General features: G+C 48.9%; 2 protein-coding genes across 6 annotated transcripts in view; one reads left to right on the plus strand and one right to left on the minus strand.

Moving 5' to 3' along the window:
• The first annotated feature begins 239 nt into the window (after positions 1–239).
• Positions 240–6,046, plus strand: LOC125720575 (mitochondrial nicotinamide adenine dinucleotide transporter SLC25A51-like). Its single transcript, XM_048996146.1, has 3 exons — positions 240–391; positions 2,222–2,276; positions 2,864–6,046. Exon 3 carries the CDS (start codon positions 2,939–2,941, stop codon positions 3,809–3,811), a length of 873 nt encoding a protein of 290 aa, XP_048852103.1. The 5' UTR covers positions 240–391; positions 2,222–2,276; positions 2,864–2,938; the 3' UTR covers positions 3,812–6,046.
• Positions 6,047–6,149: 103 nt separating this feature from the next.
• LOC125720550 (FERM and PDZ domain-containing protein 1) overlaps positions 6,150–19,731 on the minus strand; it is a 28,887-nt gene continuing 15,305 nt past the window's right edge. For 2 of the 5 annotated variants that reach the window (XM_048996080.1, XM_048996081.1), the window contains exons 6-17: positions 19,365–19,410; positions 18,935–19,039; positions 17,577–17,672; positions 16,974–17,099; positions 16,059–16,178; positions 15,825–15,961; positions 14,237–14,360; positions 14,045–14,137; positions 13,693–13,875; positions 12,697–12,874; positions 10,665–11,501; positions 6,150–10,443 (exon numbers count right to left, since the gene is read on the minus strand). In XM_048996080.1, coding sequence (XP_048852037.1) covers positions 8,189–10,443; positions 10,665–11,501; positions 12,697–12,874; positions 13,693–13,875; positions 14,045–14,137; positions 14,237–14,360; positions 15,825–15,961; positions 16,059–16,178; positions 16,974–17,099; positions 17,577–17,672; positions 18,935–19,039; positions 19,365–19,410 — 4,300 coding nt within the window. In that variant the 3' untranslated portion in view covers positions 6,150–8,188. The remainder of the gene's footprint in view (positions 10,444–10,664; positions 11,502–12,696; positions 12,875–13,692; positions 13,876–14,044; positions 14,138–14,236; positions 14,361–15,824; positions 15,962–16,058; positions 16,179–16,973; positions 17,100–17,576; positions 17,673–18,934; positions 19,040–19,364; positions 19,411–19,731) is intronic. The other 3 variants (XM_048996083.1, XM_048996082.1, XM_048996084.1) reach the window with 3 other exon arrangements.

The following is a 19,731-nucleotide window of genomic DNA, read 5'->3' on the forward strand; positions in this document are numbered from 1 at the left end:
GTTTCCGTTTAAAAAAAATCTCAAAGTGCTTGTACTTAGACGCAACGTTAGAAAAAATATCATAGGCGTGCGAGTGTAATATAAAGTAATTAATCTATAATCAGAAAGCAATCTACACTGGGGGGTCTACGGGACCAAATAAGTAGCATCCGGTGTAAATCAGGTATGAAATCATTTTTTATTTTCTTTCTGCATTTATGTAGCCTGCATGTAGCGCCCCACCCACCAACTGCAAAAGGCGCGCCGCGCGCCCATCGCCCAGCTCGAGGCTCCGACGTCATCAGCAGCGCGCCGCCATGGAGCAGCTAGCGGGTGAGGGCGTCGGCGCACGGCCGGGGCGGGCTGCTTGTCTTCAAAGAAGGATCGCGGGCGGTGACGGCGGTGCATGGAGGTATGCTTAAAATGATATGCTGATATAGCTGTTTACGGTCGGTCTGATTCGCTGTCAGTGTTCGCACTTGTTGTGATACCCCCATCGGTAGGGTCCGTCGGGGTCACGGTCGAAGCTTAGACTATGCTAAGCGTCAACCACTTAGAATACAGTCAGAACACTTCAGTCTAGTTTACGTAATATTGCTCTTTCGATTCCCTGATTTTCTAGATAACGGTTGTACGATCGCGACGTGTAAATGACAGTTGGTGCCACTTTTAATACTGGCCACAACTAACCGTTATCGACATTAAAGGAAAGGCCGTGAAGCGTTTACCTGACGGAAAAAACCCAATAAGGCATATAGGGTTATAGTGCATATAGGATTATAGGGTACCGATCGAGCTCTTTTGGGGGTACAACACTGTTGGCAATGGCATCGTAACGTCCAAAATAACGTCCTGGGAGATGGCCGTTTCTGGGTATAGTTCTCCCTGGATTGACACTTTGACAAAATTGCCAGGCGCAGGATATTAGTTAATTTAAAATTGCGATTAAACCGATCCCACGAAGCCATAGTCCAGATATCCCCTGCCCGCTATATGGACGCCCGTAAACAATCACATTTGGATGCTGTTGGGCTACTGATTCCTCGGTTCGTAGCTCCGTGTAGATTCCCGGTTGCCCGCGGCACATAGCGCGGGCTCTGTGCTCGGAGGTGCCCCGACAAAACGCCGAAGAGCAGGCCGGGTCTTTAAGGTGGTGGGAAGGTCAGCGCCGCCGAGCATGTGCGCCGGGTCCAGGAGGTCGCTTATTAAAGTGCGCACGAATCGAGCGACGTGCGTCTGCAAAGCGCGGCTTTTGCATGCCGCATGTGCGTCGTCGACTGCTGCTTAGAGCCTTACAGTACTTCTAAATGCAATACGCAGTACTATGCTAGTTGTAAATGTTCTTATAATCCCGATCCGAGAGTTCTGTTAGGGTTAGGGTTAAGGCTTGGACAAAAAAAGGTCTGCTCCAGGATGAACGTGCGAAGAAGGTGTAGTGCTGCATGACAAGTGAAAGTCTTCTTACTCAATATGGGTTGATGCATTTTTTGTGCATTTTTTTTAGTGTACTTGGTTTTCTTGGTTGGTTTGTTTTATATGTAATATTAAGTCATCCTCTAAACGTCTGTGTGTTGTCTTAGATAAACAAATAAATCTTGAGCACCTCCAAGTTATGGCACATTGTCCCTCACCTCATTCTTCTCTTAAGTCTATAATTAATTTCTTCTCCTTTAGATAATTGTAATTCTGTATTCACCTACCTGTCATATTCAGCTCTAAAGATACTCCATTGGGTTCAGAATTCTGCTTCTACGCTATTAAGTGGAACCGGCTACAGATCAAATATATCACCAGCTCTGGCTTCTTTACCCTGGCTACCAGAAAAAAATATAGGATAGAATTTCAGATTCTTTTATTTACTCTTAACAATGAGACGTCCACTTGCATCCATGACCCTTTGACCCCAAACTCAGCCAACAGGACACTAAGATCTTCTGACAAGGGACTTCATGTTACTCCCCAGGTCCAAGTTTATGACCAGGGCTGACAGAACTTTTGTGGTTGCTGCCCCAAGGCGGTAGAACAGTCTGCCCATGAACATTAGATCAGCCAGTGGTGTGGATCTTAAAACTTATGTACTGACAGTCCTTCTGCTGATGTTTGAATATCTTTGTTTTTTTTTCCTTTTGAAGCACTTCCTTCCAGAAAGGTATTAGAATCTAGAAAAGTGCTATATAAATAAAATGCTTAGTTACTTACTTACACATGAAACCCTTATAATTATGAATTCTTTGCTTTACAGGACACCAGCATTGAAAATTTGACTTGTACAACTCCCTGGACTGAATTAACACAGGGTAGGATGTTTGTTCGTTTATTTTCTAACTCCTTATCCTAGTTGGGGTCAAAGGGTTTATGGGAATCCCTTTTAAATTTTGTTACGTGAAGTTTTAGGATAAAGTCAGAAGGGGGTGAGCTGAGAATTCCGTGCAATCGAGTCGCAACAGGTCAGAAACCTACATCCACATGTAAGTGGGAATGTTAGGGCAGGCAGAACCCACCCATTAGGGGGTGAGCTGTGTGGGCCTCAGGTGAAAGGGGGGGAACCAATGAGGTGCCGGAATGGCACGTGGGACCCTGTGGGGAAAATCACAGCACCCAACCAGGATGCGTGGTGAGCTTGTGCCATCTTTACTGGATCATGAAGTTGACTGGCAAATTACAATTGTGTAACAAAAAAAATCAAAAATACATGTATTGACCTGAACCGTAATAATTATAGGAAGATGTGCAATATTCTGCTTGCATTTTGCCCTCTAGATATTTCCACTAAGCTGAGACAGAAAATGGGAGCAGCAGCTATCCTGTAAACTAGCGTGTTCAGGTTTAGGCTCACGGTTAGGGTCAGCGCTGCATGTCTCACGCGCCGGGTCTGCGTTTGCAGGACGCTCCTGTCCCACGTCCCTTGCATTCCGGCTTCCGGAGACTGTGTGGCCAGATCGCTGGTGTGACGGCGCCCATGGTGGTGGGCGCCATGGCGTCAGAGACTCTGCAAGGGACCTGTGAGTGCAAGGGGCCGAGCGGCGGGAAGCACTACGCCTGCGGTTCCTGCGCTGCCTTCACCAACATCATGATCACCTTCCCCATCCAGAAGGTCCTGTTCCGGCAGCAGCTGTTCGGCGTGCGTGTGGGCGAGGCCGTCCGGCAGCTGCAAAGGGACGGCTTTCGGAACCTGTACCGCGGCCTCTTACCCCCTCTGCTTCAGAAGACCACCACGGTGGCCATCATGTTCGGCCTGTATGAGGACATGTCGCGACTGCTGCCAGGACCTGCCGGCACCCCGGGGCTGCTGACCAATAGCGTCGCGGCCGTGCTGGCGGGCATTGCAGAGGCAACCCTGACCCCCTTCGAGAGGGTCCAGACGCTGTTGCAGGACCAGCGGCACCACGGCCGCTTCAAAAACACCGTCCACGCGTTCCGGACGCTGGTGCAGGACCATGGTGTGCGCGAGTGCTACCGCGGCCTGGTGCCCATCCTGCTGCGGAATGGGCCCAGCAACGCTCTCTTCTTCGGCCTCCGCGGGCCCATCAAGAATAGTCTCCCCGAGGCTGAGACCCACGCCACTCACTTGGTCAACGACTTCATCTGCGGCGGCCTGTTGGGAGCCATGCTGGGCGTCCTCTTCTTCCCGCTCAACGTGCTAAAGACTCGCATGCAGTCGCAGGTGGGTGGCGACTTCCAGTCTTCGCTGCAGGTGCTGCGCACCATCTGGAGCGAGCGGGACGGCAAACTGACGCACCTCTACCGGGGGGCGCACCTGAACTACCACCGCTCCATCCTGTCTTGGGGCATAATCAATGCCACCTACGAGCTTCTCCTGAAGCTCATGTGACCTGATGTGAGATGGTCGGATCACATTGTCCCGATTTTTCCCGAACAAAATGTCGCGAAGATGCTTGAGGTCTGTCACCATTATAGCATCTGTGACCCCCCCCCCCCATCCATTGTTTTGGGCTGGACCGGGTCAGTACCATTTTGGGTCGGTTGTACCTGTATGTTGGGGGTGGCTTATGGACCAGGGCCTCCATATTGGCAGCTCTCAGTAATTTCTTTCGTGATGGTTTCCCTGTGAGGGAATAGAAGTCCATCCATTCTCAGAGCTTATATGAAGCTTTAAAGCACAAGGAGGTGGGGTCAGGGTGCTGTCAATCACTCTGATTTAAATAATAAGGACCAATTGGTGAGTGAGAGCATGTGACCGTTGATGTATCACCCTGAGCAGGTTACAGGCAAAAATCCATCTCTGTTGGTTTTATAGGTGCCCATCTTTCAGACAATGGGCAGACAGACAGTGGTTAGGGTGTGGTGGCTGTATTGGTACCAGTGTCCTTTAAAAGCCATCTTTGTTTGTATATAAAATGCGTGAGTTATGTTCCTTAATGTGGCAAATTTGTACCCTGATGCTTGTCATTGTTAACCAGGCAATCGCACCTGACTATTAAACAGTGTTCTATTCAGAAGTCAGCAGTTAGGACGACATGAACCTGTGTTTGAAAAGCAGAAGGATTCTGTGGAAATGCAGCCATTTGCTTGTGACTCGTCCATCTTAATGAATCTGGGTGTTCGGAGAGCTTAAATGCACGATTACATTTAGAAGAACGCGGCACATTCCTGGTTTAAAGAACGAATGTGATTGTATCTGTGTTTTAAATGTGATTTGTTTTTAAGTCAGTAAATACATTAGCGAAACCACTTATGTGGAAGCAGGATTTGTAAGACTATTGTTGGCCAAAATAGCAGAGTCATTTCCAGTTGGGGAGGGTGGTTTGGACCTTGTAGTACTGATGGGGGTGGTCTTGGGTCACGTGAACTTTAGGTCTTCCTGAGAGGCAAGTCGTTATGAATTATGGCATCAGTGAAGTGTTTACTTAAAGGGCCATGCTGCAGGTTATAGGAATTAACTGTCTGGTTATACTTTTGATTTGTCAAAATGACATAATTAGGAAATGACTCCCATCCGTGGAAGGAACACATCATGAGATAAATGTGCCTTAATGAAAGACTCCATGCTGGAGAAGCAAGGCTGGGACGTGTTTGACAACAGAAATGGTTGGAAATATGAACAAGAAGCAATCAGTGTTTCTTTTCCCCCCAACTATTCCTTGGCCGGACTTCCACTGCCAAACGGTGTAAAATGTAGTCTTTCACCATAGCTTTCCTTCAGAAATTTGATATACGTGATATACTGTGACGTGGACAGTCTCAGGCAAAGACTTGGGCACAGAATTTAGTGTTTACCTATTTGGTGACATGACTTTGAGGGATGGTGGCAGCTTGCCTCATTGACCAAGGTCACTTTCTCGTTCAGTGAGTACCCTCGTGGCACAGGGTGGTATCGGAGCTTCGGCCTCTGCGGGCAGCCATTTTTCTCCCCTCAAATGATGGTCTGTACTCCACTGAAGAACACGTCAAATTTGCCACTTGTAAAATAAAAAAAAAAATCCTTTTTGTTTTTTGTTGTTTAAACCATGGTAGACATGCTTTAGGGCTTTTCCCACTGCCAGTGTGTCCTGTGTGGTGTATTGCATTAAAATGACTTTTGGAGTGACTTTGGATATGTTTGTGTTTGCCTGTTATTTTGGTGTTCATGCCAGAATGTGTCAGCACTTCCCCAGCTTGCCGCAGGGATGCATCCCGGCCGTTTGCGTACAAATGAGAGGTGATATTTTACAGTCATACAGAAGGACATCAGCTTGCCTTAGATCAGGAATGCAGATGCAAACACCAAACATGCAGTCCCTTCTCTGCTGGTTTACCACTGCTGCCTTCACAGCAATTGGCTGGAGTGTGCTGTCTGTCAGCCAATAGGGAAGCGGAGACCCTTTGTCATGTGACATGAATCCTTTTTTTTTTTTTTTTTTTTCTTTTTTTAATAATCTGACATGGAGTTTGTTCATGGTTGCTGTATTCTAAACAACTGAAATGTCTAATAGCAACGCAAGCTGTTCGTGGAACATTGCATGGGATGAAAACGCTGACAATCAGAACTGTCCACCGCAGCATTACAGAAGTATTACTGCACATACTATCAAATAGCATATATCTGTCTCGCGTAAACTGATTATTTCATGTGAAAAAGCTGCAGTGAATGTTCAGTCAAATAGCACCGCTCACCAGTGTTGATGTCTCTGCTTTGTACATTTCCTGGCTCACGGTGCATGTATGTCACATTTTGAATTTTTATTTTTTATTTTTTTGTAATGGATACATTTTCTTAAGAAATGAGACTTTCTGTTGTTGCCTTGTGGAATGAGATTAAAGGTTTTACTCAAAATGGGCAAAATATGTTACAGGCATTATTCGTGGTCAAATAAAAGCAATATACTGCATTACAACAGAGGTTGAGCACTCTGTGACTGTAAATAATGTGGGGTTCATTTTATTTATTTTTTTTGAGAGAACTTTTGTGTGGGTATAAAATATGCAAATGCTTTAAGATTATCAGTTATTACATTGTTCGTATTGGAAATTTTAATTTATTTGTAATTTCACATTGCAGTGTTAATTTTCAGTACCGAGCAGGGGTCACTGGAGAGCCCACCGACATCCTACATATAACCACACTCTTCTTTAGCTTGAGTGTTTCAGACCTCCATTCCTCTCTCTGTGGCATTGTGTGTTCAGCTAAAACAAACAGCCTTTCATCACCGCTCAGGTTACACTCAGCAATTTCATTTAGCCCACCCTGAACAAAAAAATGCTTTATAAAACAAGCCCAAGTGTTGGCTAAGGAGTAGGATTCCATTGGCTCATTTTAGCCCAGGGAGGGTTCTGAGTGGGACTAACACAGCGTCGAGGTTGAACACCTTAACGTGGATTCGTACATGCAGGGAATTCAGCTGGCAGCTTGAGGCAGATCTGTGCACCCGAACTACTACGAGAAAAGCACCATCAGATCAACCGCGTGGCAACATCTTGTGCTTTTATACTGTGAAAACAAATGCTCAAGGCACAACTCTCTAGTGCAAGTTCATCATGCATCCCATCATCGTGTGTAGCACCCTACAGGACTCAAAATCGTCCGTGCTGTGCCTTCACACAATTCAGGTTGGATTAATTAGGCCTGGACAGACACTACCATTCGACTTAGCAGGGGAGGAAAGGTTTTGTTTTGGAAGGTACCATTGTAGTGTCACCGGAGTCGTCGCTTACTGCGATTTCAGTCCACTCCAGCACCCCCTCATCCTTGTACATTCCATACTTCCTAAGCACAGCTGACACCAGGACCCCTGTCATCGCCCTCACACGCACCCCATTTACATCGCTGTCAAAGTGACAGTTTTCCTCCGTTCTTCATGAGGTCAGCTTTGTGTCCCGTTGTGCCGTGTCGCCGATTTTGTAGTATGCATTTAATTATGCATTCAAGTAAAAATTAACAGGTTAAGGCAACACAAATAATGTGAAAGCTGACGCTACTGTGCATCAGTTTCTTGCGCTTTTTTTTTCCAATTTGCAAAGTTGGGTTAATGACAAAAAAAAATCATTCTGATAATGAGACGTACGGCCACAGTACCTGAATATATTTTGGTGTCAGTCACTCATTTCAAAGAGGAATACATTCACGTCATGCCTGTAACTCCCCCGATCGACGACCGAGGAACTGCTGTGTCGATTTACTAACCACATTAAAGTGTCTGTCTTGCACAGAACGTACCATTACATACAGCTTTGGGCCGCGACAATAAAATTCCTTTTCTTCCAATAAATAGGCTTAGGTTAGTGGTACTATTCTTTATCTGCATTAGCATTCTAGGGATCGGATTCCACGCATGGACAGCATGGATGGCTCGATCTGGAGGTATTGTGATGCAGAAACGGGCCAACGCTGATCTCGTTGAAAGCCAGACTATATCACAGACTCCATACGATTCCTAGGTTTTAGAAACTATCCATGTTTTGACTTAAGAAAACAAGCAAATAACGTGGGAAATAAATTATATAAATACAGGAGCTATATGGTACGCACAGACATATATACATGGAAATCTCAAGCATACCCGCTTTAAATCTAGCAACAATGCACTCAGACCTGCTAGGTGTGGTCCCTGGAATCAGTCACATGTCCTGAGTGGATGTGGTAGCATTTGTATAGCTACTTGTAAGCACTGCTCACAGACGCCATCGACCGCAAATCCCCAGGCCGGCCTCACTGTGCCAGGCACCTCTGGACGTCACAGGTGAACATCCCGAGTTCCGATTGGAGGTCAGGTCAAAGGTCTGCGAGGGTGCGGAAGAGCTGGGTGAGGCAGAAGATGGAGGCGGTGAGCGTGGTGCACTGCCGCGCTAAAAGCTTGATGACGATGTCATGGCAGCTCTTCCGGCCGCTGGCCCGCTCCGCTAGCTGGGAGAACTCCTCGTAAGTCCCGGTGATGTCCGTCAGGCTGCGCAGGACCTCGGCGTGGCGCCTCTGGCACAAGCCGCAGCTGGAGAACCAGAGGCAGACGCTGGCCAGCTGCACGAGGGTACGGAAGCTCTCCGCCAAGGCCAGCAGCATCTCCTCGGGCGTCTGGCCCACCCGGATGACCCGCTGGCACAGCGACATCAGCTTGCGCGCCTCGGCGCGGAGCAGCCGTTTGTCCTCAGAAAAGTGCAGCGCGCATGTCTCCTGGTGATGGTGCCCTCGATCTAGTTGTGCCTCCTTCAGTAGGGTCAATAGCACAACCAAGTCCTGCTGCAATGAGGAGAACCCATCAGGGGTCCGGTAACGGCGGTTTCGCAACTGGTTAAGGATGTCCTCCAGTGGAGCCGACAAGGGATTCAGATCCATGGGAGGTGGAGGAGCTGACCACGAGAACGGTGGGGTGTCTATTAGGGGCGCTCCTTCCATCCCTTGTGTTCGACGAGAGAACTCGTAAACCGTCAAGTCCCCGTCAAATCTGTTCTTGTCCAGCATACTGTTGAAGCAATTGGTGTAGATGGCTTGGCAGCCACAAGCCACTTGCGCCTGGTGCTCCTCCAGCATGGAGGGACACCCCAACACAGATGCTGGACTGCAATCCAAAGCATCCTTATCCTGGGGGCAGGAACGGACATACGACTCGGGTCCCACGGAGTCACATCGCTCAGTAACCTCAGGGGTTGGGTCAGTGTCCTGAGCTGGTACTTTCCCAGGTGACTGATCTCCTGACGGCACTGTAGTTTCCGTACAGTGAAAGAGTGGAGCTTCTCTTTTTGAAAAGCACAAGTCTGAATTCCAGTCATCCAAATGATCTGGACTGACTCTGATGCAGTTCACCAGCTCTGTAACTATGGTGTCATCCGATTCTCCATCTGTGTATTCCAAGCCTGTAACTCCCTCCAGCCCAACAGCCTCTACCTCTGCGGCGTTGTGGCCGGGAGCCTCTTGGGACCTCGACAGGAGCCATGGCAGCATCTGGATCTTACCCCGCAGAGTAGTAGTGGACAAACGGCTGACTAACCCTGTGGTGCAGCCGTGAAGATTGAAAGCACCTGGCTCCAGGGGAATGACTCCAGTTTCCTTGAGAGCACTGGAAGTGGAACCAACAGCCTCCTCAGTTGTTATATCCAGAAGACTCTCAAAGCTGTGAGAGAAACTTGTCTGAATGGCTAGAGCCAGGCTTCCACTGTGATCCTGTGCGGTGAAGTGAGCGTCTGCATCAAGGTCGTCATTACTAGACTCCTCCACATCTTCAACAATAGGCATGTGAAACGTTGATGTTTCTGTGTGTAGTGAAGGTACAGGGCACAGTAACTGGACTAGAGGAACCTCAGATACTGGACTTAGCTGCAGGATCTCTCTTCCTTTGCTCAGGTGAGAAAGTGGATCTGTTTTTTGCGCCTGTGCTTCTCCGGTGACGGTGGTGATGCCATTTTCTTCTGTCCTGCCTTTGACTGTTGTAGAGATGCTTGATGAGTCCTTACAGTGGTTGGCTTCCCCATCTTTCTCCAAGAGGAACCTGTGATGTGGGAAAGGTGCATCATAATGGTTCGTGGCACAGTCCCCAATCTCAGGCTGCTTGCAACTCTCTTTGCCCTCCGGCCCGAGACGGCAGCGCACTGCCAGGATGACGGGGGAAGCTGCCGCGATTAGCTCTGTCACCGACTTGAACTCCATGGTATCTGGCTCCATCTCTAATAGGCTTGAGGACAGTTGCTTGTTCTTGGACACTTTCTCTTGACTATAGCTGCCCCAGGAGGCAGAGACAGGGATGGGTTTGGACTCCAACTGGGCAGAATCTCCCTCCTCACTGGTCAAGGAGGAGAAGGTGAGGCCGAAATTTTCGGTCGGCGGTTTGGTGTCGAAACAACAAGCCATGTCCTCATCTCTGGAATCCCTATCATGACTGGGGAAGGACACCTGGGAGGTGTACTCGGAAGCCACGAAGGAGCGACGCTTGCGGGATTTCTTCCCGAGCCTCGAAACCATCTCTCGTTCCTTATTCATCAGCGGTTCTGCCACGGCAAAGCCAACATTAGTCAGACTTGACATTCTTGATTTTCCATCTATTAACATGAAAAAGAAGCCTTTCAGTTAGTATTTCGTCATGGTTCCATGAGTTATTACCCAAAAAGTAGACATGATGGACTATGTCAGAAAATTCACCAATTAAGAGAACAATATTGGTTTGTATAAACAATTTCTAAAAAATATGTGAGAATATTCGAAGCAAATTGTAAGAAGCCACTGAAAATAATATTGCACTTGTGGTTACACTGATACAGACCTGTGGTCGGCTCTCTGCCGTAGGTAAACTCGGGTGAACTTAATCTGTCACGTGCATCAAAAAATTCTTCCTCCGAGCTGCTGTCTTCAAAGCCAGGCGGTGGGTGAAAGATGGGCAGGGGCTCCGGGTTCAGAGGCATGTACTGTCCCCCCTCCAGGGGGTGCTCACGCACTGGTTTGGGCAAGCTGCAGGCACTGTCGGGGGTGACGTTGCAGCAGATGTTATAATAGGGACGGGCGTCTTTCTCCTCGAAGGTGAACATGCACTCCTCTTCCTCACTTGCTTCCGGGGGGCTGGGGAGCCACTGAGCCATGCGGGAGAGCTCAGCGAAGCGCAATGTTGGGTCGGCGATGTTACAGCCGTCAGCCAGGTGCGAGTCGGTGGTGCAGCCAGCAGCTTCCTGACCCCCACCTGGATCGTGTTGTGCAGGTGGGCTTGACGAGTAGGGGTAGGAAGCTTCCAGGTCTATGGGGTGGCTGGAGGAACAGGTGATGAAGTCATCTTCTTCTAGGGCATCCAGGGAGTCGCTAGAGCAACTGCTGACGAACCGCGACTCGGTGCAGCAGGAGTCGCCGACCTCGGATGCCCCCTCCTCACCAGTGTCTCCATCGCCCTTCTGCCCCTCTGCTTCTCCGCTCTCGGCTACCCCCCTCTCGCCTTCCTCTTCTGCCCCCACCTCCTCTCCTCCTCCCCTTCCCATCTTCCTCTTCCTCTGCTTCTCCCCTGCCGACACGCATGTGGCAGCCGACCCAGTGGAGAGGTGGGGGCTGACCAGAGAGATGAAGTTGTCCAGCTCAGAAGACTCTTCCGAGTCACTGCAGCCCCGGGACACGTACCCTGAACAAACAGACGCCCTGTTAAAGATGCCGTTAATCGCCCTAAACACTTACAACATAGACCATTAACATTTCCTTGACTGGCCTGTATGTTACAGCACTAATACAGCACCCCCATAGCTTCAAAATGTACTTAACATCTAAGAAGAAAGTTAAACAAAGTAATTCAAACCAGTAACACCATTGAGTACAAACTACATACAAGTCAGCCCCCCATGTCTGCCGGGGATTGGTTCCTGGGCCCTGCCACCCCACCACCTCCCTTATATGAGGTGGGGTAACATTTGCATGTAACCTACACACATCCTCATATTTTAAATCTTCTATAAATTACTCATAATACCTAATACAATGCAAATGACAAGGAAAGACATAGCAAATGAGCTTGATAATGTAAAATAAAAGTTTTTTTTCTGCCTTCATTCTATGGACTCGGGATGATATACCAGCATTCTTTGTTATCAGCACAAGTCAGTGCAGGTAAACAAGACAGGATTGGATTCTTAACTAATCTGGCAACCTAGAACACAAAAAAATGACTGAAGCCACACTGATTTTCAGCTGTCCCGACATCTGACTGAACACTGCGACAGCCTACCCAAATTATGCTTACAATGCAGCACTCAATGCATGGCAAGTTCAAGTTTGGCTTTGTGGAACTTTCTGATTTAATTTTTTTTTGAATATTTAAAATCCGCAGTGGGGCAGCATGGTGGTGCAGTGGTTAGCACTGTTGCCTCACACCTCTGGGACCCGGGTTCAAGTCTCAACCTGGGTCACATGTGTGTGGAGTTTGCATGTTCTCCCCATGTCGTCGTGGGGTTTCCTCTGGGTACTCCGGTTTCCCCCCACAGTCCAAAAACATGCTGAGGCTAATTAGAGTTGCTAAATTGCCCGTAGGTGTGCATGTGTGAGTGACTGGTGTGTGAGTGTGCCCTGCGATGGGCTGGCCCCCCATCCTGGGTTGTTCCCTGCCTCATGCCTATTGTTTTCGGGATAGGCTCCGGACCCCCCGCGACCCAGTAGGATAAGAGGTTTGGAAAATGGATGGATGGATGGATGGATGGATGGAAAATCCGCGGTTGGTTGAATCAGTGGATGCAGAATCCGTGGATACGGAGGGCTGACTGTAGTTACCGGCTAGCTGAACACAAGCTTGTTCACTCTCCTCCGCCCGCACTCCCCTAGCCCCTCACCTTCCTCAGCCGAAATGCGATGCTCCTTCGCCTGCTCTGTCCAGGGGAACACGGTCAGCGTTGGGTCTACGAGCAGCTTGCAGTACCCCGCCACCAGGCAGGACAGGTCTTTGGCAGCCTGGCACTCCAGCATGAGGGTAATGGGCTCAAGACCGAACAGAAGCCATTGCATACCAGACTGTAAACGCCAAGTGTGACTACAATTCACAAAGTCACAAATTTCCAGACAATCATAGATAAAAAGCGTCTTAACAAGTTGTGCAACGTAGTTACCATGTACACAAAAAGCTTTGTTATTCCTACTTTATATATCAACTAAAAACAAACTGGTTTAAAACCAGAAATGGAAAGTTTCAGAAAGTGGAAATCCAGACCGACATTTTGTTTCAACCCACTAGCTGAGTACTCTGTGAATGTGATTCTATATACTCAACTGGTAGGTTGAAACAAAATCTTGGTCTGGACTTTTACATTTCTGAACCTATACTTTCCACCTCTGTTTAAAACCAAACATTAATGTTGCCAGGGGTGGGTGAATATCTGGGGGAATCCATGATCCGTGAAACAATGGAGATGTTATAAATAGCAAGATTTCCCAGTTTACTGGATTAACCTAAACTAGAAGTCATAATTGTCAGATAAGAGAGTGTAAGTACAGTAAGGATCATTACAATTGGACAATCATGCCTTCTAGCTTAAATTAACCCAGCTTTGTGGAACCCCCCCATAATTACTCAGTGAGCTGGATAACTTAAATCAAATGTGAAAACTGTCCAATAGGAGGAAACGGTAAGTAACATTCCTATTGGACAATCCTTACATTTGATTTAAGTTATCCAGCTAATGAAGAAAATTCTGCTTTGTGTAATATCCCCCTGGTATGCACTCATCATCTAGTAAACGAACAAATCTGCACTCGTCATTCCTGCTTTTTGGGCAGTCGGGGAGACAGAGGTGATCCTACAATGACGTGCGTGAAGATGAGCCAGGCCGCACCTTGATCTCCTGCAGGTAGATCTTTACCAGGCTGACCTTGTCGGACTCGGGCAACAGCTCCAGGCGGCTGATGCTGCCAAACTCGCTCAGCCTGGTCATGATGCTGTGCTTGTGGTTGATCACCTGGCTAATTCCATACTTAGCCCCCACCAGCAGGGTCACCGTGGAATCCCTGTCCTGCAGCTGAGGACACATGGACGGGGGGGGGGGTCCGTGGAGCGCAGTTCCCAAACCTCCTCAGGGACACCTCATCCATTCCATATATTTGTTACATTTCATCATCAGTTCACTTAATTAACTTGATGTGATACTGAATCAGCCACCAACACATCACTGCCATGGCCTGTCCTACCATCATGGTGGCTGTGAAGGATTTCGCCCCGAAGCACTTGAGCTCCGCCAGCTCCCTCAGGTAGCTCAACCGCGCCTCAGTCACCGACGTCACCTGTCGAGAGCAAGCGGCAGAAATTACTCTTGAGGAGAAGCAGAGAGGAAATCACCGCCCAGCTATAGCGGGATGATAGATGCCATCTGTGCCCAAGACCTTATGCCTGGGTTCCTGAGCCTGGCTCTTCTTCAGGTTGTAGCTCAAGGCCTTCAGTAGGTCCTTCTCCTTCATGTTCTTCAGCAGAGTCGGAGAGACGAGGTTCTCGATGCCCCAGCTCTTGCTACGACGGAAAGAAAAAATCGAGTCATTAAAGTGAGATCCCAAACCCTAACTGCGTCGCCGCTCGGCTCACCCTGTGATCAAATTTAGTCGATAATGCGTCTAAGCACTAGAACCTCTTGCGGCGAGATGGATGAACTGCATTTGATCGTTAAGCACATTCTGTACAGATGGTGGACAAAACCGGACGCAGTTTGACGATGTGCCACCCAGGGTGCAGGGATCCTGGAGGCAGGGATGGTGCAGTGCAGCTATGTTAAGCTGGCACTGCTCTCGCTGTGAGACCTGCCAACTCACACCGGAGGCGGGAACTGCTTCTCCAGGACAAACGCTGAACCGCAAATGCGTGTCCCATTAAAGGCTCTCCGGGACTGGGGGTGCACTCACTGGGGGAATGTGAAAATGATGGGATCTTTTAAATCGGCAAAAACACCCATTTGCGAACGACAGCTGCCAAATGGGAATGCAGGCCGCATTATTTGATGCGGACAATTGCTAGTACAACGATGTACTGTGCTGCAGCAATTCTGCCATCTAATGGAAGTGGTAGTTCCAAACCACACCAGAAGGAGGTGCCACACACCATCAGTTACCCACAGGCACATCTGTGTATGGCATGATGCAGCTCACACTGTCTCCAGCAGGGGGCTCCCTAACAGGCTTCACAGCACTACACCTGTCTCGTCTAGCCTGAACGAGTGGGTTTTGCAGGACTGTCTGTCCTTACTCTCCTCCAGCCCGGTCCAGTGTGGCCCACAAGCCCAAGAGGTCTCCCTTCCACTTACATTTGCAAACACGGATTGTTGGGCCATTTGTTTGCGATAGTCCATCTCTTTCCTTGCTCACAAGATCATACAGTATATACATATCCTCAAAGTGTGCATCGGGTCGTTATCTTGTTGAAAAACAAACGATTTTCAATAGGTGGATGAAGGGACGGATTATGGGTTGTGTGGGCCCCTGGGCAAAACGTTCACGAGGGCCCCCCCCCCCCCACCACCACCACTAGCACCACAACCACCACAATTCAAGAGCCCTTGGCAGCCAAACACCCTCCCTATAGGGTCAGGGGCTCTTGTAGGCAGAGGATCAAATAATGTAGGCCCTCTAAAATAGAAATTACATTGTTGATAAGTGTTGCAAATTGTTTTGGGCTAGGGGCCCCACGGGCCCCCTGCACCCCAAGGGCCCCTGGGCAGCGGCTCCGCTGGCCCGGTCCGTAATCCATCCCTGGGTGGATGCACATTTTTGACTTCAGCACTATAAACTAAACGTGCAAGTTTACGGTCTTGGTCTGATGCACGTCAGTAGATAATCATCCATGCGTGTCAGTTTCTGCGTGGGGCTGTGATGGCCGCCCGCATGCACCCCCCCCACTCGTTGCTCACTTGACACTCTTGAGCGACGCCTTCTGCGTCTGCCTGCACGCCCCCCCCCCCCCCCGACACCCCCCCCCACTGCTCACGTGACACTCTTCAGCGACGCCTTCTGCGTCTGCCCGCAGCTGAGCAGCCTCTCCCGCACGTGCAGCGCCGCCAGCCGCAGGGCCATGCTGCATTTCATCTCCACGGCGAAGCGCTCCTGCAGCACGTCAGCGACGCTCTGGGGGGGGGGGGGAGAAGCGCAGGGCCGCGCGATCACACGGCGGATGTCCTTCGTGAAGGCACACGCTGTCGCGTGGCTCGTTTGAGGAGCCCACCTGCAGGTAGAGGTACTCGAAGGCCACGGGGTCCTCCTGCAGGACATCCAGGGGGTCCCTGGGCGTGAAGCAGACCCGGAACATGCAGCGGTAGTCATGGGCCTCCCTCTTTTGCACCACCTGCCGTTTGGTCCGTGAAGAAATGATCACGTGTGTGAGCCGAGGAGACAGGTGAGCGACACGGTAGAGACAGGAAGAGAGAGCCAGGTGACAGGTGAGTGTGGGGGGGGGGTGACACGAGCGGGTATACCTCACCTTATGGGGACACAATGTCTCCACAACATGATGAATACCTGTTTGTTTTCCCTTATGGGGGACTCAATTTAATAAAAATGTGTGACTGCAATGAAAAAATTAAAGATGCAAAAAAAAAAAAAACTCTTGTATTTTGCTTGGTTACTTATGGTTATGGTTAGGGCAGGGTAGGGGTTAAGGTCGCCATGTTGGGATTAGAGTTTTCTCTAGAGTCCCCACAAAGATATAGTTACAAACCTGTGTGTGTGTGTGTGTGTGTGAGAGAGAGAGAGAGAGAGTGAGAGAAAGAGACAGTCTACTTCATACTTCACTTTTTGGCTTGCCTTCCGTGTACGTACTACATTTGTCTGTAGACGCAAACAGTCGGTGCATGTGTACAGTCTGGCCAGCAGAGGGCAGATGTATTGCAACAATGTAAAGTAGGTAAACTTTTTATGAAAAGCTTTTAAAGTTGAAATGGCAATACAGCACACTGCCGTACTTTGAAATATCGCCAGTAAAATTAGTCACCCACCCCCCAGAATTTCAATCGCCAGGATTTAAAAAAAAAAAAAAAGTCGGATAAGTGTTGCTTTTGAAGAATGAATTGAGAGAGAGAGAGAGAGAGAGAGAAAGAGAAAGAGAGAGAGAGAGAGCACACCGCCAGCATTTAGCCCCCACCTGCTCGACAAGCTCATCGTCGTGCAACAAAAGCAGCTTGGTGACGCTGTACTGCTGCTCCAGCACCAAGGTGAAGTACTCAATGCAGAGAATGGACAGCTTCTCCTTCAGGGTCAGCACTATGTCCTGCCATGGAGTAACACAGGCATCACATAGTGCCTCTCCATTAGGCCCAACACACCGGTACCAGGTACATTATTTGCTGTTCTTGATCGCTTGCTTTGTACTTGATCGCTTGCTTTGTTCTTGATTTGGTTCAGGTATTCTGGGAGTTGGGAGGGAGCAAAAATGTGGACTGTCTGGAAGGGAGCTGGGAGGGAGCAAAAATGTGGACTGTCTGGAAGGGAGCTGGAAGGGAGCAAAAATGTGGACTGCCTGTGGGGTCCCCAGAGACTGGGTTGAGAAACACTGTGCTGCGCTAGACCATCTGGCTTATCACATGGCACGGAGTTCCCAGCTTCCTCTGTGAGACTCAGGTGTTGGCCTTTTGGCGATGTGCCTTCCGGGAAACTGCTTCACTCGAGTGCAGCCTCCGCATGAGACAGCTTCCCGATACTGCCATACATTAAGGAGTTACACGGGGGCGGAGCAAGCGGTGATTACCTTCACAGTGGTTTTAGTGTCAAACTTGAAGGCCTTGGTCTGGCCATTCTCCAAGTACACCTTCAGCACGTTTGGCAGGAAGAGCAGCGAGTTTCCCTGCGGGAAGCAGAAAATTAAGCAGACTTACAGCGAAAATGAACACGCTATTGGACGACGACGAATTCTTCTCATATCTGGAAATACCCCTAAGCTGGACGAAATTTCCCAACGCAGACTGTAGGCCATTATGAAATGTCATGAGGAATAAGATAAGGGGGGACAACAAATAGCTATTCATCTAACAGCACTCTGACCGGGGGAGAGGCCATCCTGAAGAAACCAGGGACTTATTTAAGCGTTTTAGAGATTTTCCCCATCCGGACATAGTCAGCCTTCTGGCATAATTGCTTTTTAATCTCCGCTGTGGTCTGCTGTGCCTCTGAGACCTTTCAGAAGTGCAGAGGTGCGGCGACCGGACAGACAAACGCCTGGGGTCTTGAGCCGCAGCGACAAAAGCAGCTTTATTTCTGCGTTCTGTTTTTCACAAAAAAGAAAATAAAATGATTTCTTAATGCATTAAAATTTAGACTTCATGCTAAAATAATGGTCATAAAATTTCAGCACGTCGGGGAGGGTGAGTGGAAGAGCCTTCGAGCAGCTCAGGGCACCTAGAATCGCCTCTGCTAAGGTGATGTGGGAGGTGACAGTGTGTTGGGCACTTCACACACACACACACACACACACACACACTTTTGTTCATATCTTTGTGGCGACTCCATTCATTTCCATGGGGAAAACCTCAATTCTAACAATACAATCTCGGGCCTATTCAAATCCTGGTCCTCAAGGTCCGAGCCCTGCTGATTTCCCAGCCTTCCATTACCTGTGAGCCTCTGTCCAGAGTCAGCAATTATTACACCGACTACCAGGGAGAACTGAAAACACGCCCTGAATTTGGAATCAAGGGCCGGGTACGAAGAGCCCGGTTATAGATGGATCATCCCATGAATATTAAGGACCTCAAAACTCCCTCTTTTATGGGCATTTCTAGGACATTTTTATGATGGGGGCATAAGATGTGCATTATTAATACAGTGGGCCCAATCCTATCATTAGCTAATGATATATTTTGAATCAGTAAATGACAGAGGAGGAGTTGTTCCAGGGGCCAATCAGCTTTCAGCCTGGGTCAGTCCCCCTGTGGCCCCACCCCTTTATACAGCCATACCTTAATTTAAGCTGTATCCCAGCTTTGCTGGGTCTCTGACTTCAGCAAGGAAAGCAAGCTTCTTTCAAAAGGCACACGTGCTGAAACGCACCCCGGAGACCACATGGATGACCCAAGGATGGAGCGAGTTTGCCCGCGGGCAGATTCGGACCTGACAGTGTCCGTTGACCACCACTTCCTCCGCGAAGTGCACCTTCACTGGGTTGGTCTTCAAACGCGCCCTCTTCTCCTCCGTGATGAAGGACGACTTCGGTCCCTGTCCCGAGAGAAATGTGTCACGCCCCCCAGTGCGTATAATCGTACAAAACAAATCACCGAGCCTGGTCAACGTTTGACAAGGAGATCCGAGAGTCTGTCCTTGCAGCATCTGCATAATTATTTCATTCTTTCTTCACGGAGACACGCAGAAATATCACCCCGAGCAGGGGTAAAAGATACAGTATAGCTTTATAGCAGTTTTCAGTAGGCATTTCATATAAAGAACAGATTTCCTGAAGCCAAAGGGCAACGCATCATTCGGTGACACGGAAAGTGGCCGGCGCACCAGATGCAGCTGCGGAGGAGATTCCGTGGAAACTCACCAAGGTGTGGCGGAGGATCGTCACGGTTACTGCCGCACGTGACTCCCTGAGGGGAGGGATGCAACCAAAGTGAAGGCTTGTGATTGGAAGATGCTGATGACGGACAGGCTAGCACATGACTCAGTATGGGCATGCGGCGAACCTCACGGCTCATCTAAAAATGATAACCTGAAATTGGAGCGCCTCCTAGCGGGGGGGGTGTCCCTTTCCTACCTGTATGTGTAAGCTGCCTACCTTATTAAACCCATAATACGTCATTAGTGGATGCATGATTAGGTCAGGGATGCCAACTGTAACGCTTTTGGACTCTCAACACTAATGCAAGAAATGTTACAGCAAATCTATATTATTCCAATATGAACGTGAA

The sequence above is a fragment of the Brienomyrus brachyistius genome, chromosome 25 (genome assembly GCF_023856365.1).
Source record: "Brienomyrus brachyistius isolate T26 chromosome 25, BBRACH_0.4, whole genome shotgun sequence".
Classification (NCBI taxonomy): Eukaryota; Metazoa; Chordata; class Actinopteri; order Osteoglossiformes; family Mormyridae; genus Brienomyrus; species Brienomyrus brachyistius.

Excerpts from the sequence above, each read along its gene's own strand:
- LOC125720575 (XM_048996146.1), top strand. The coding sequence starts at position 2,939 with ATGGTGGTGGGCGCCATGGCGTCAGAGACTCTGCAAGGGACCTGTGAG.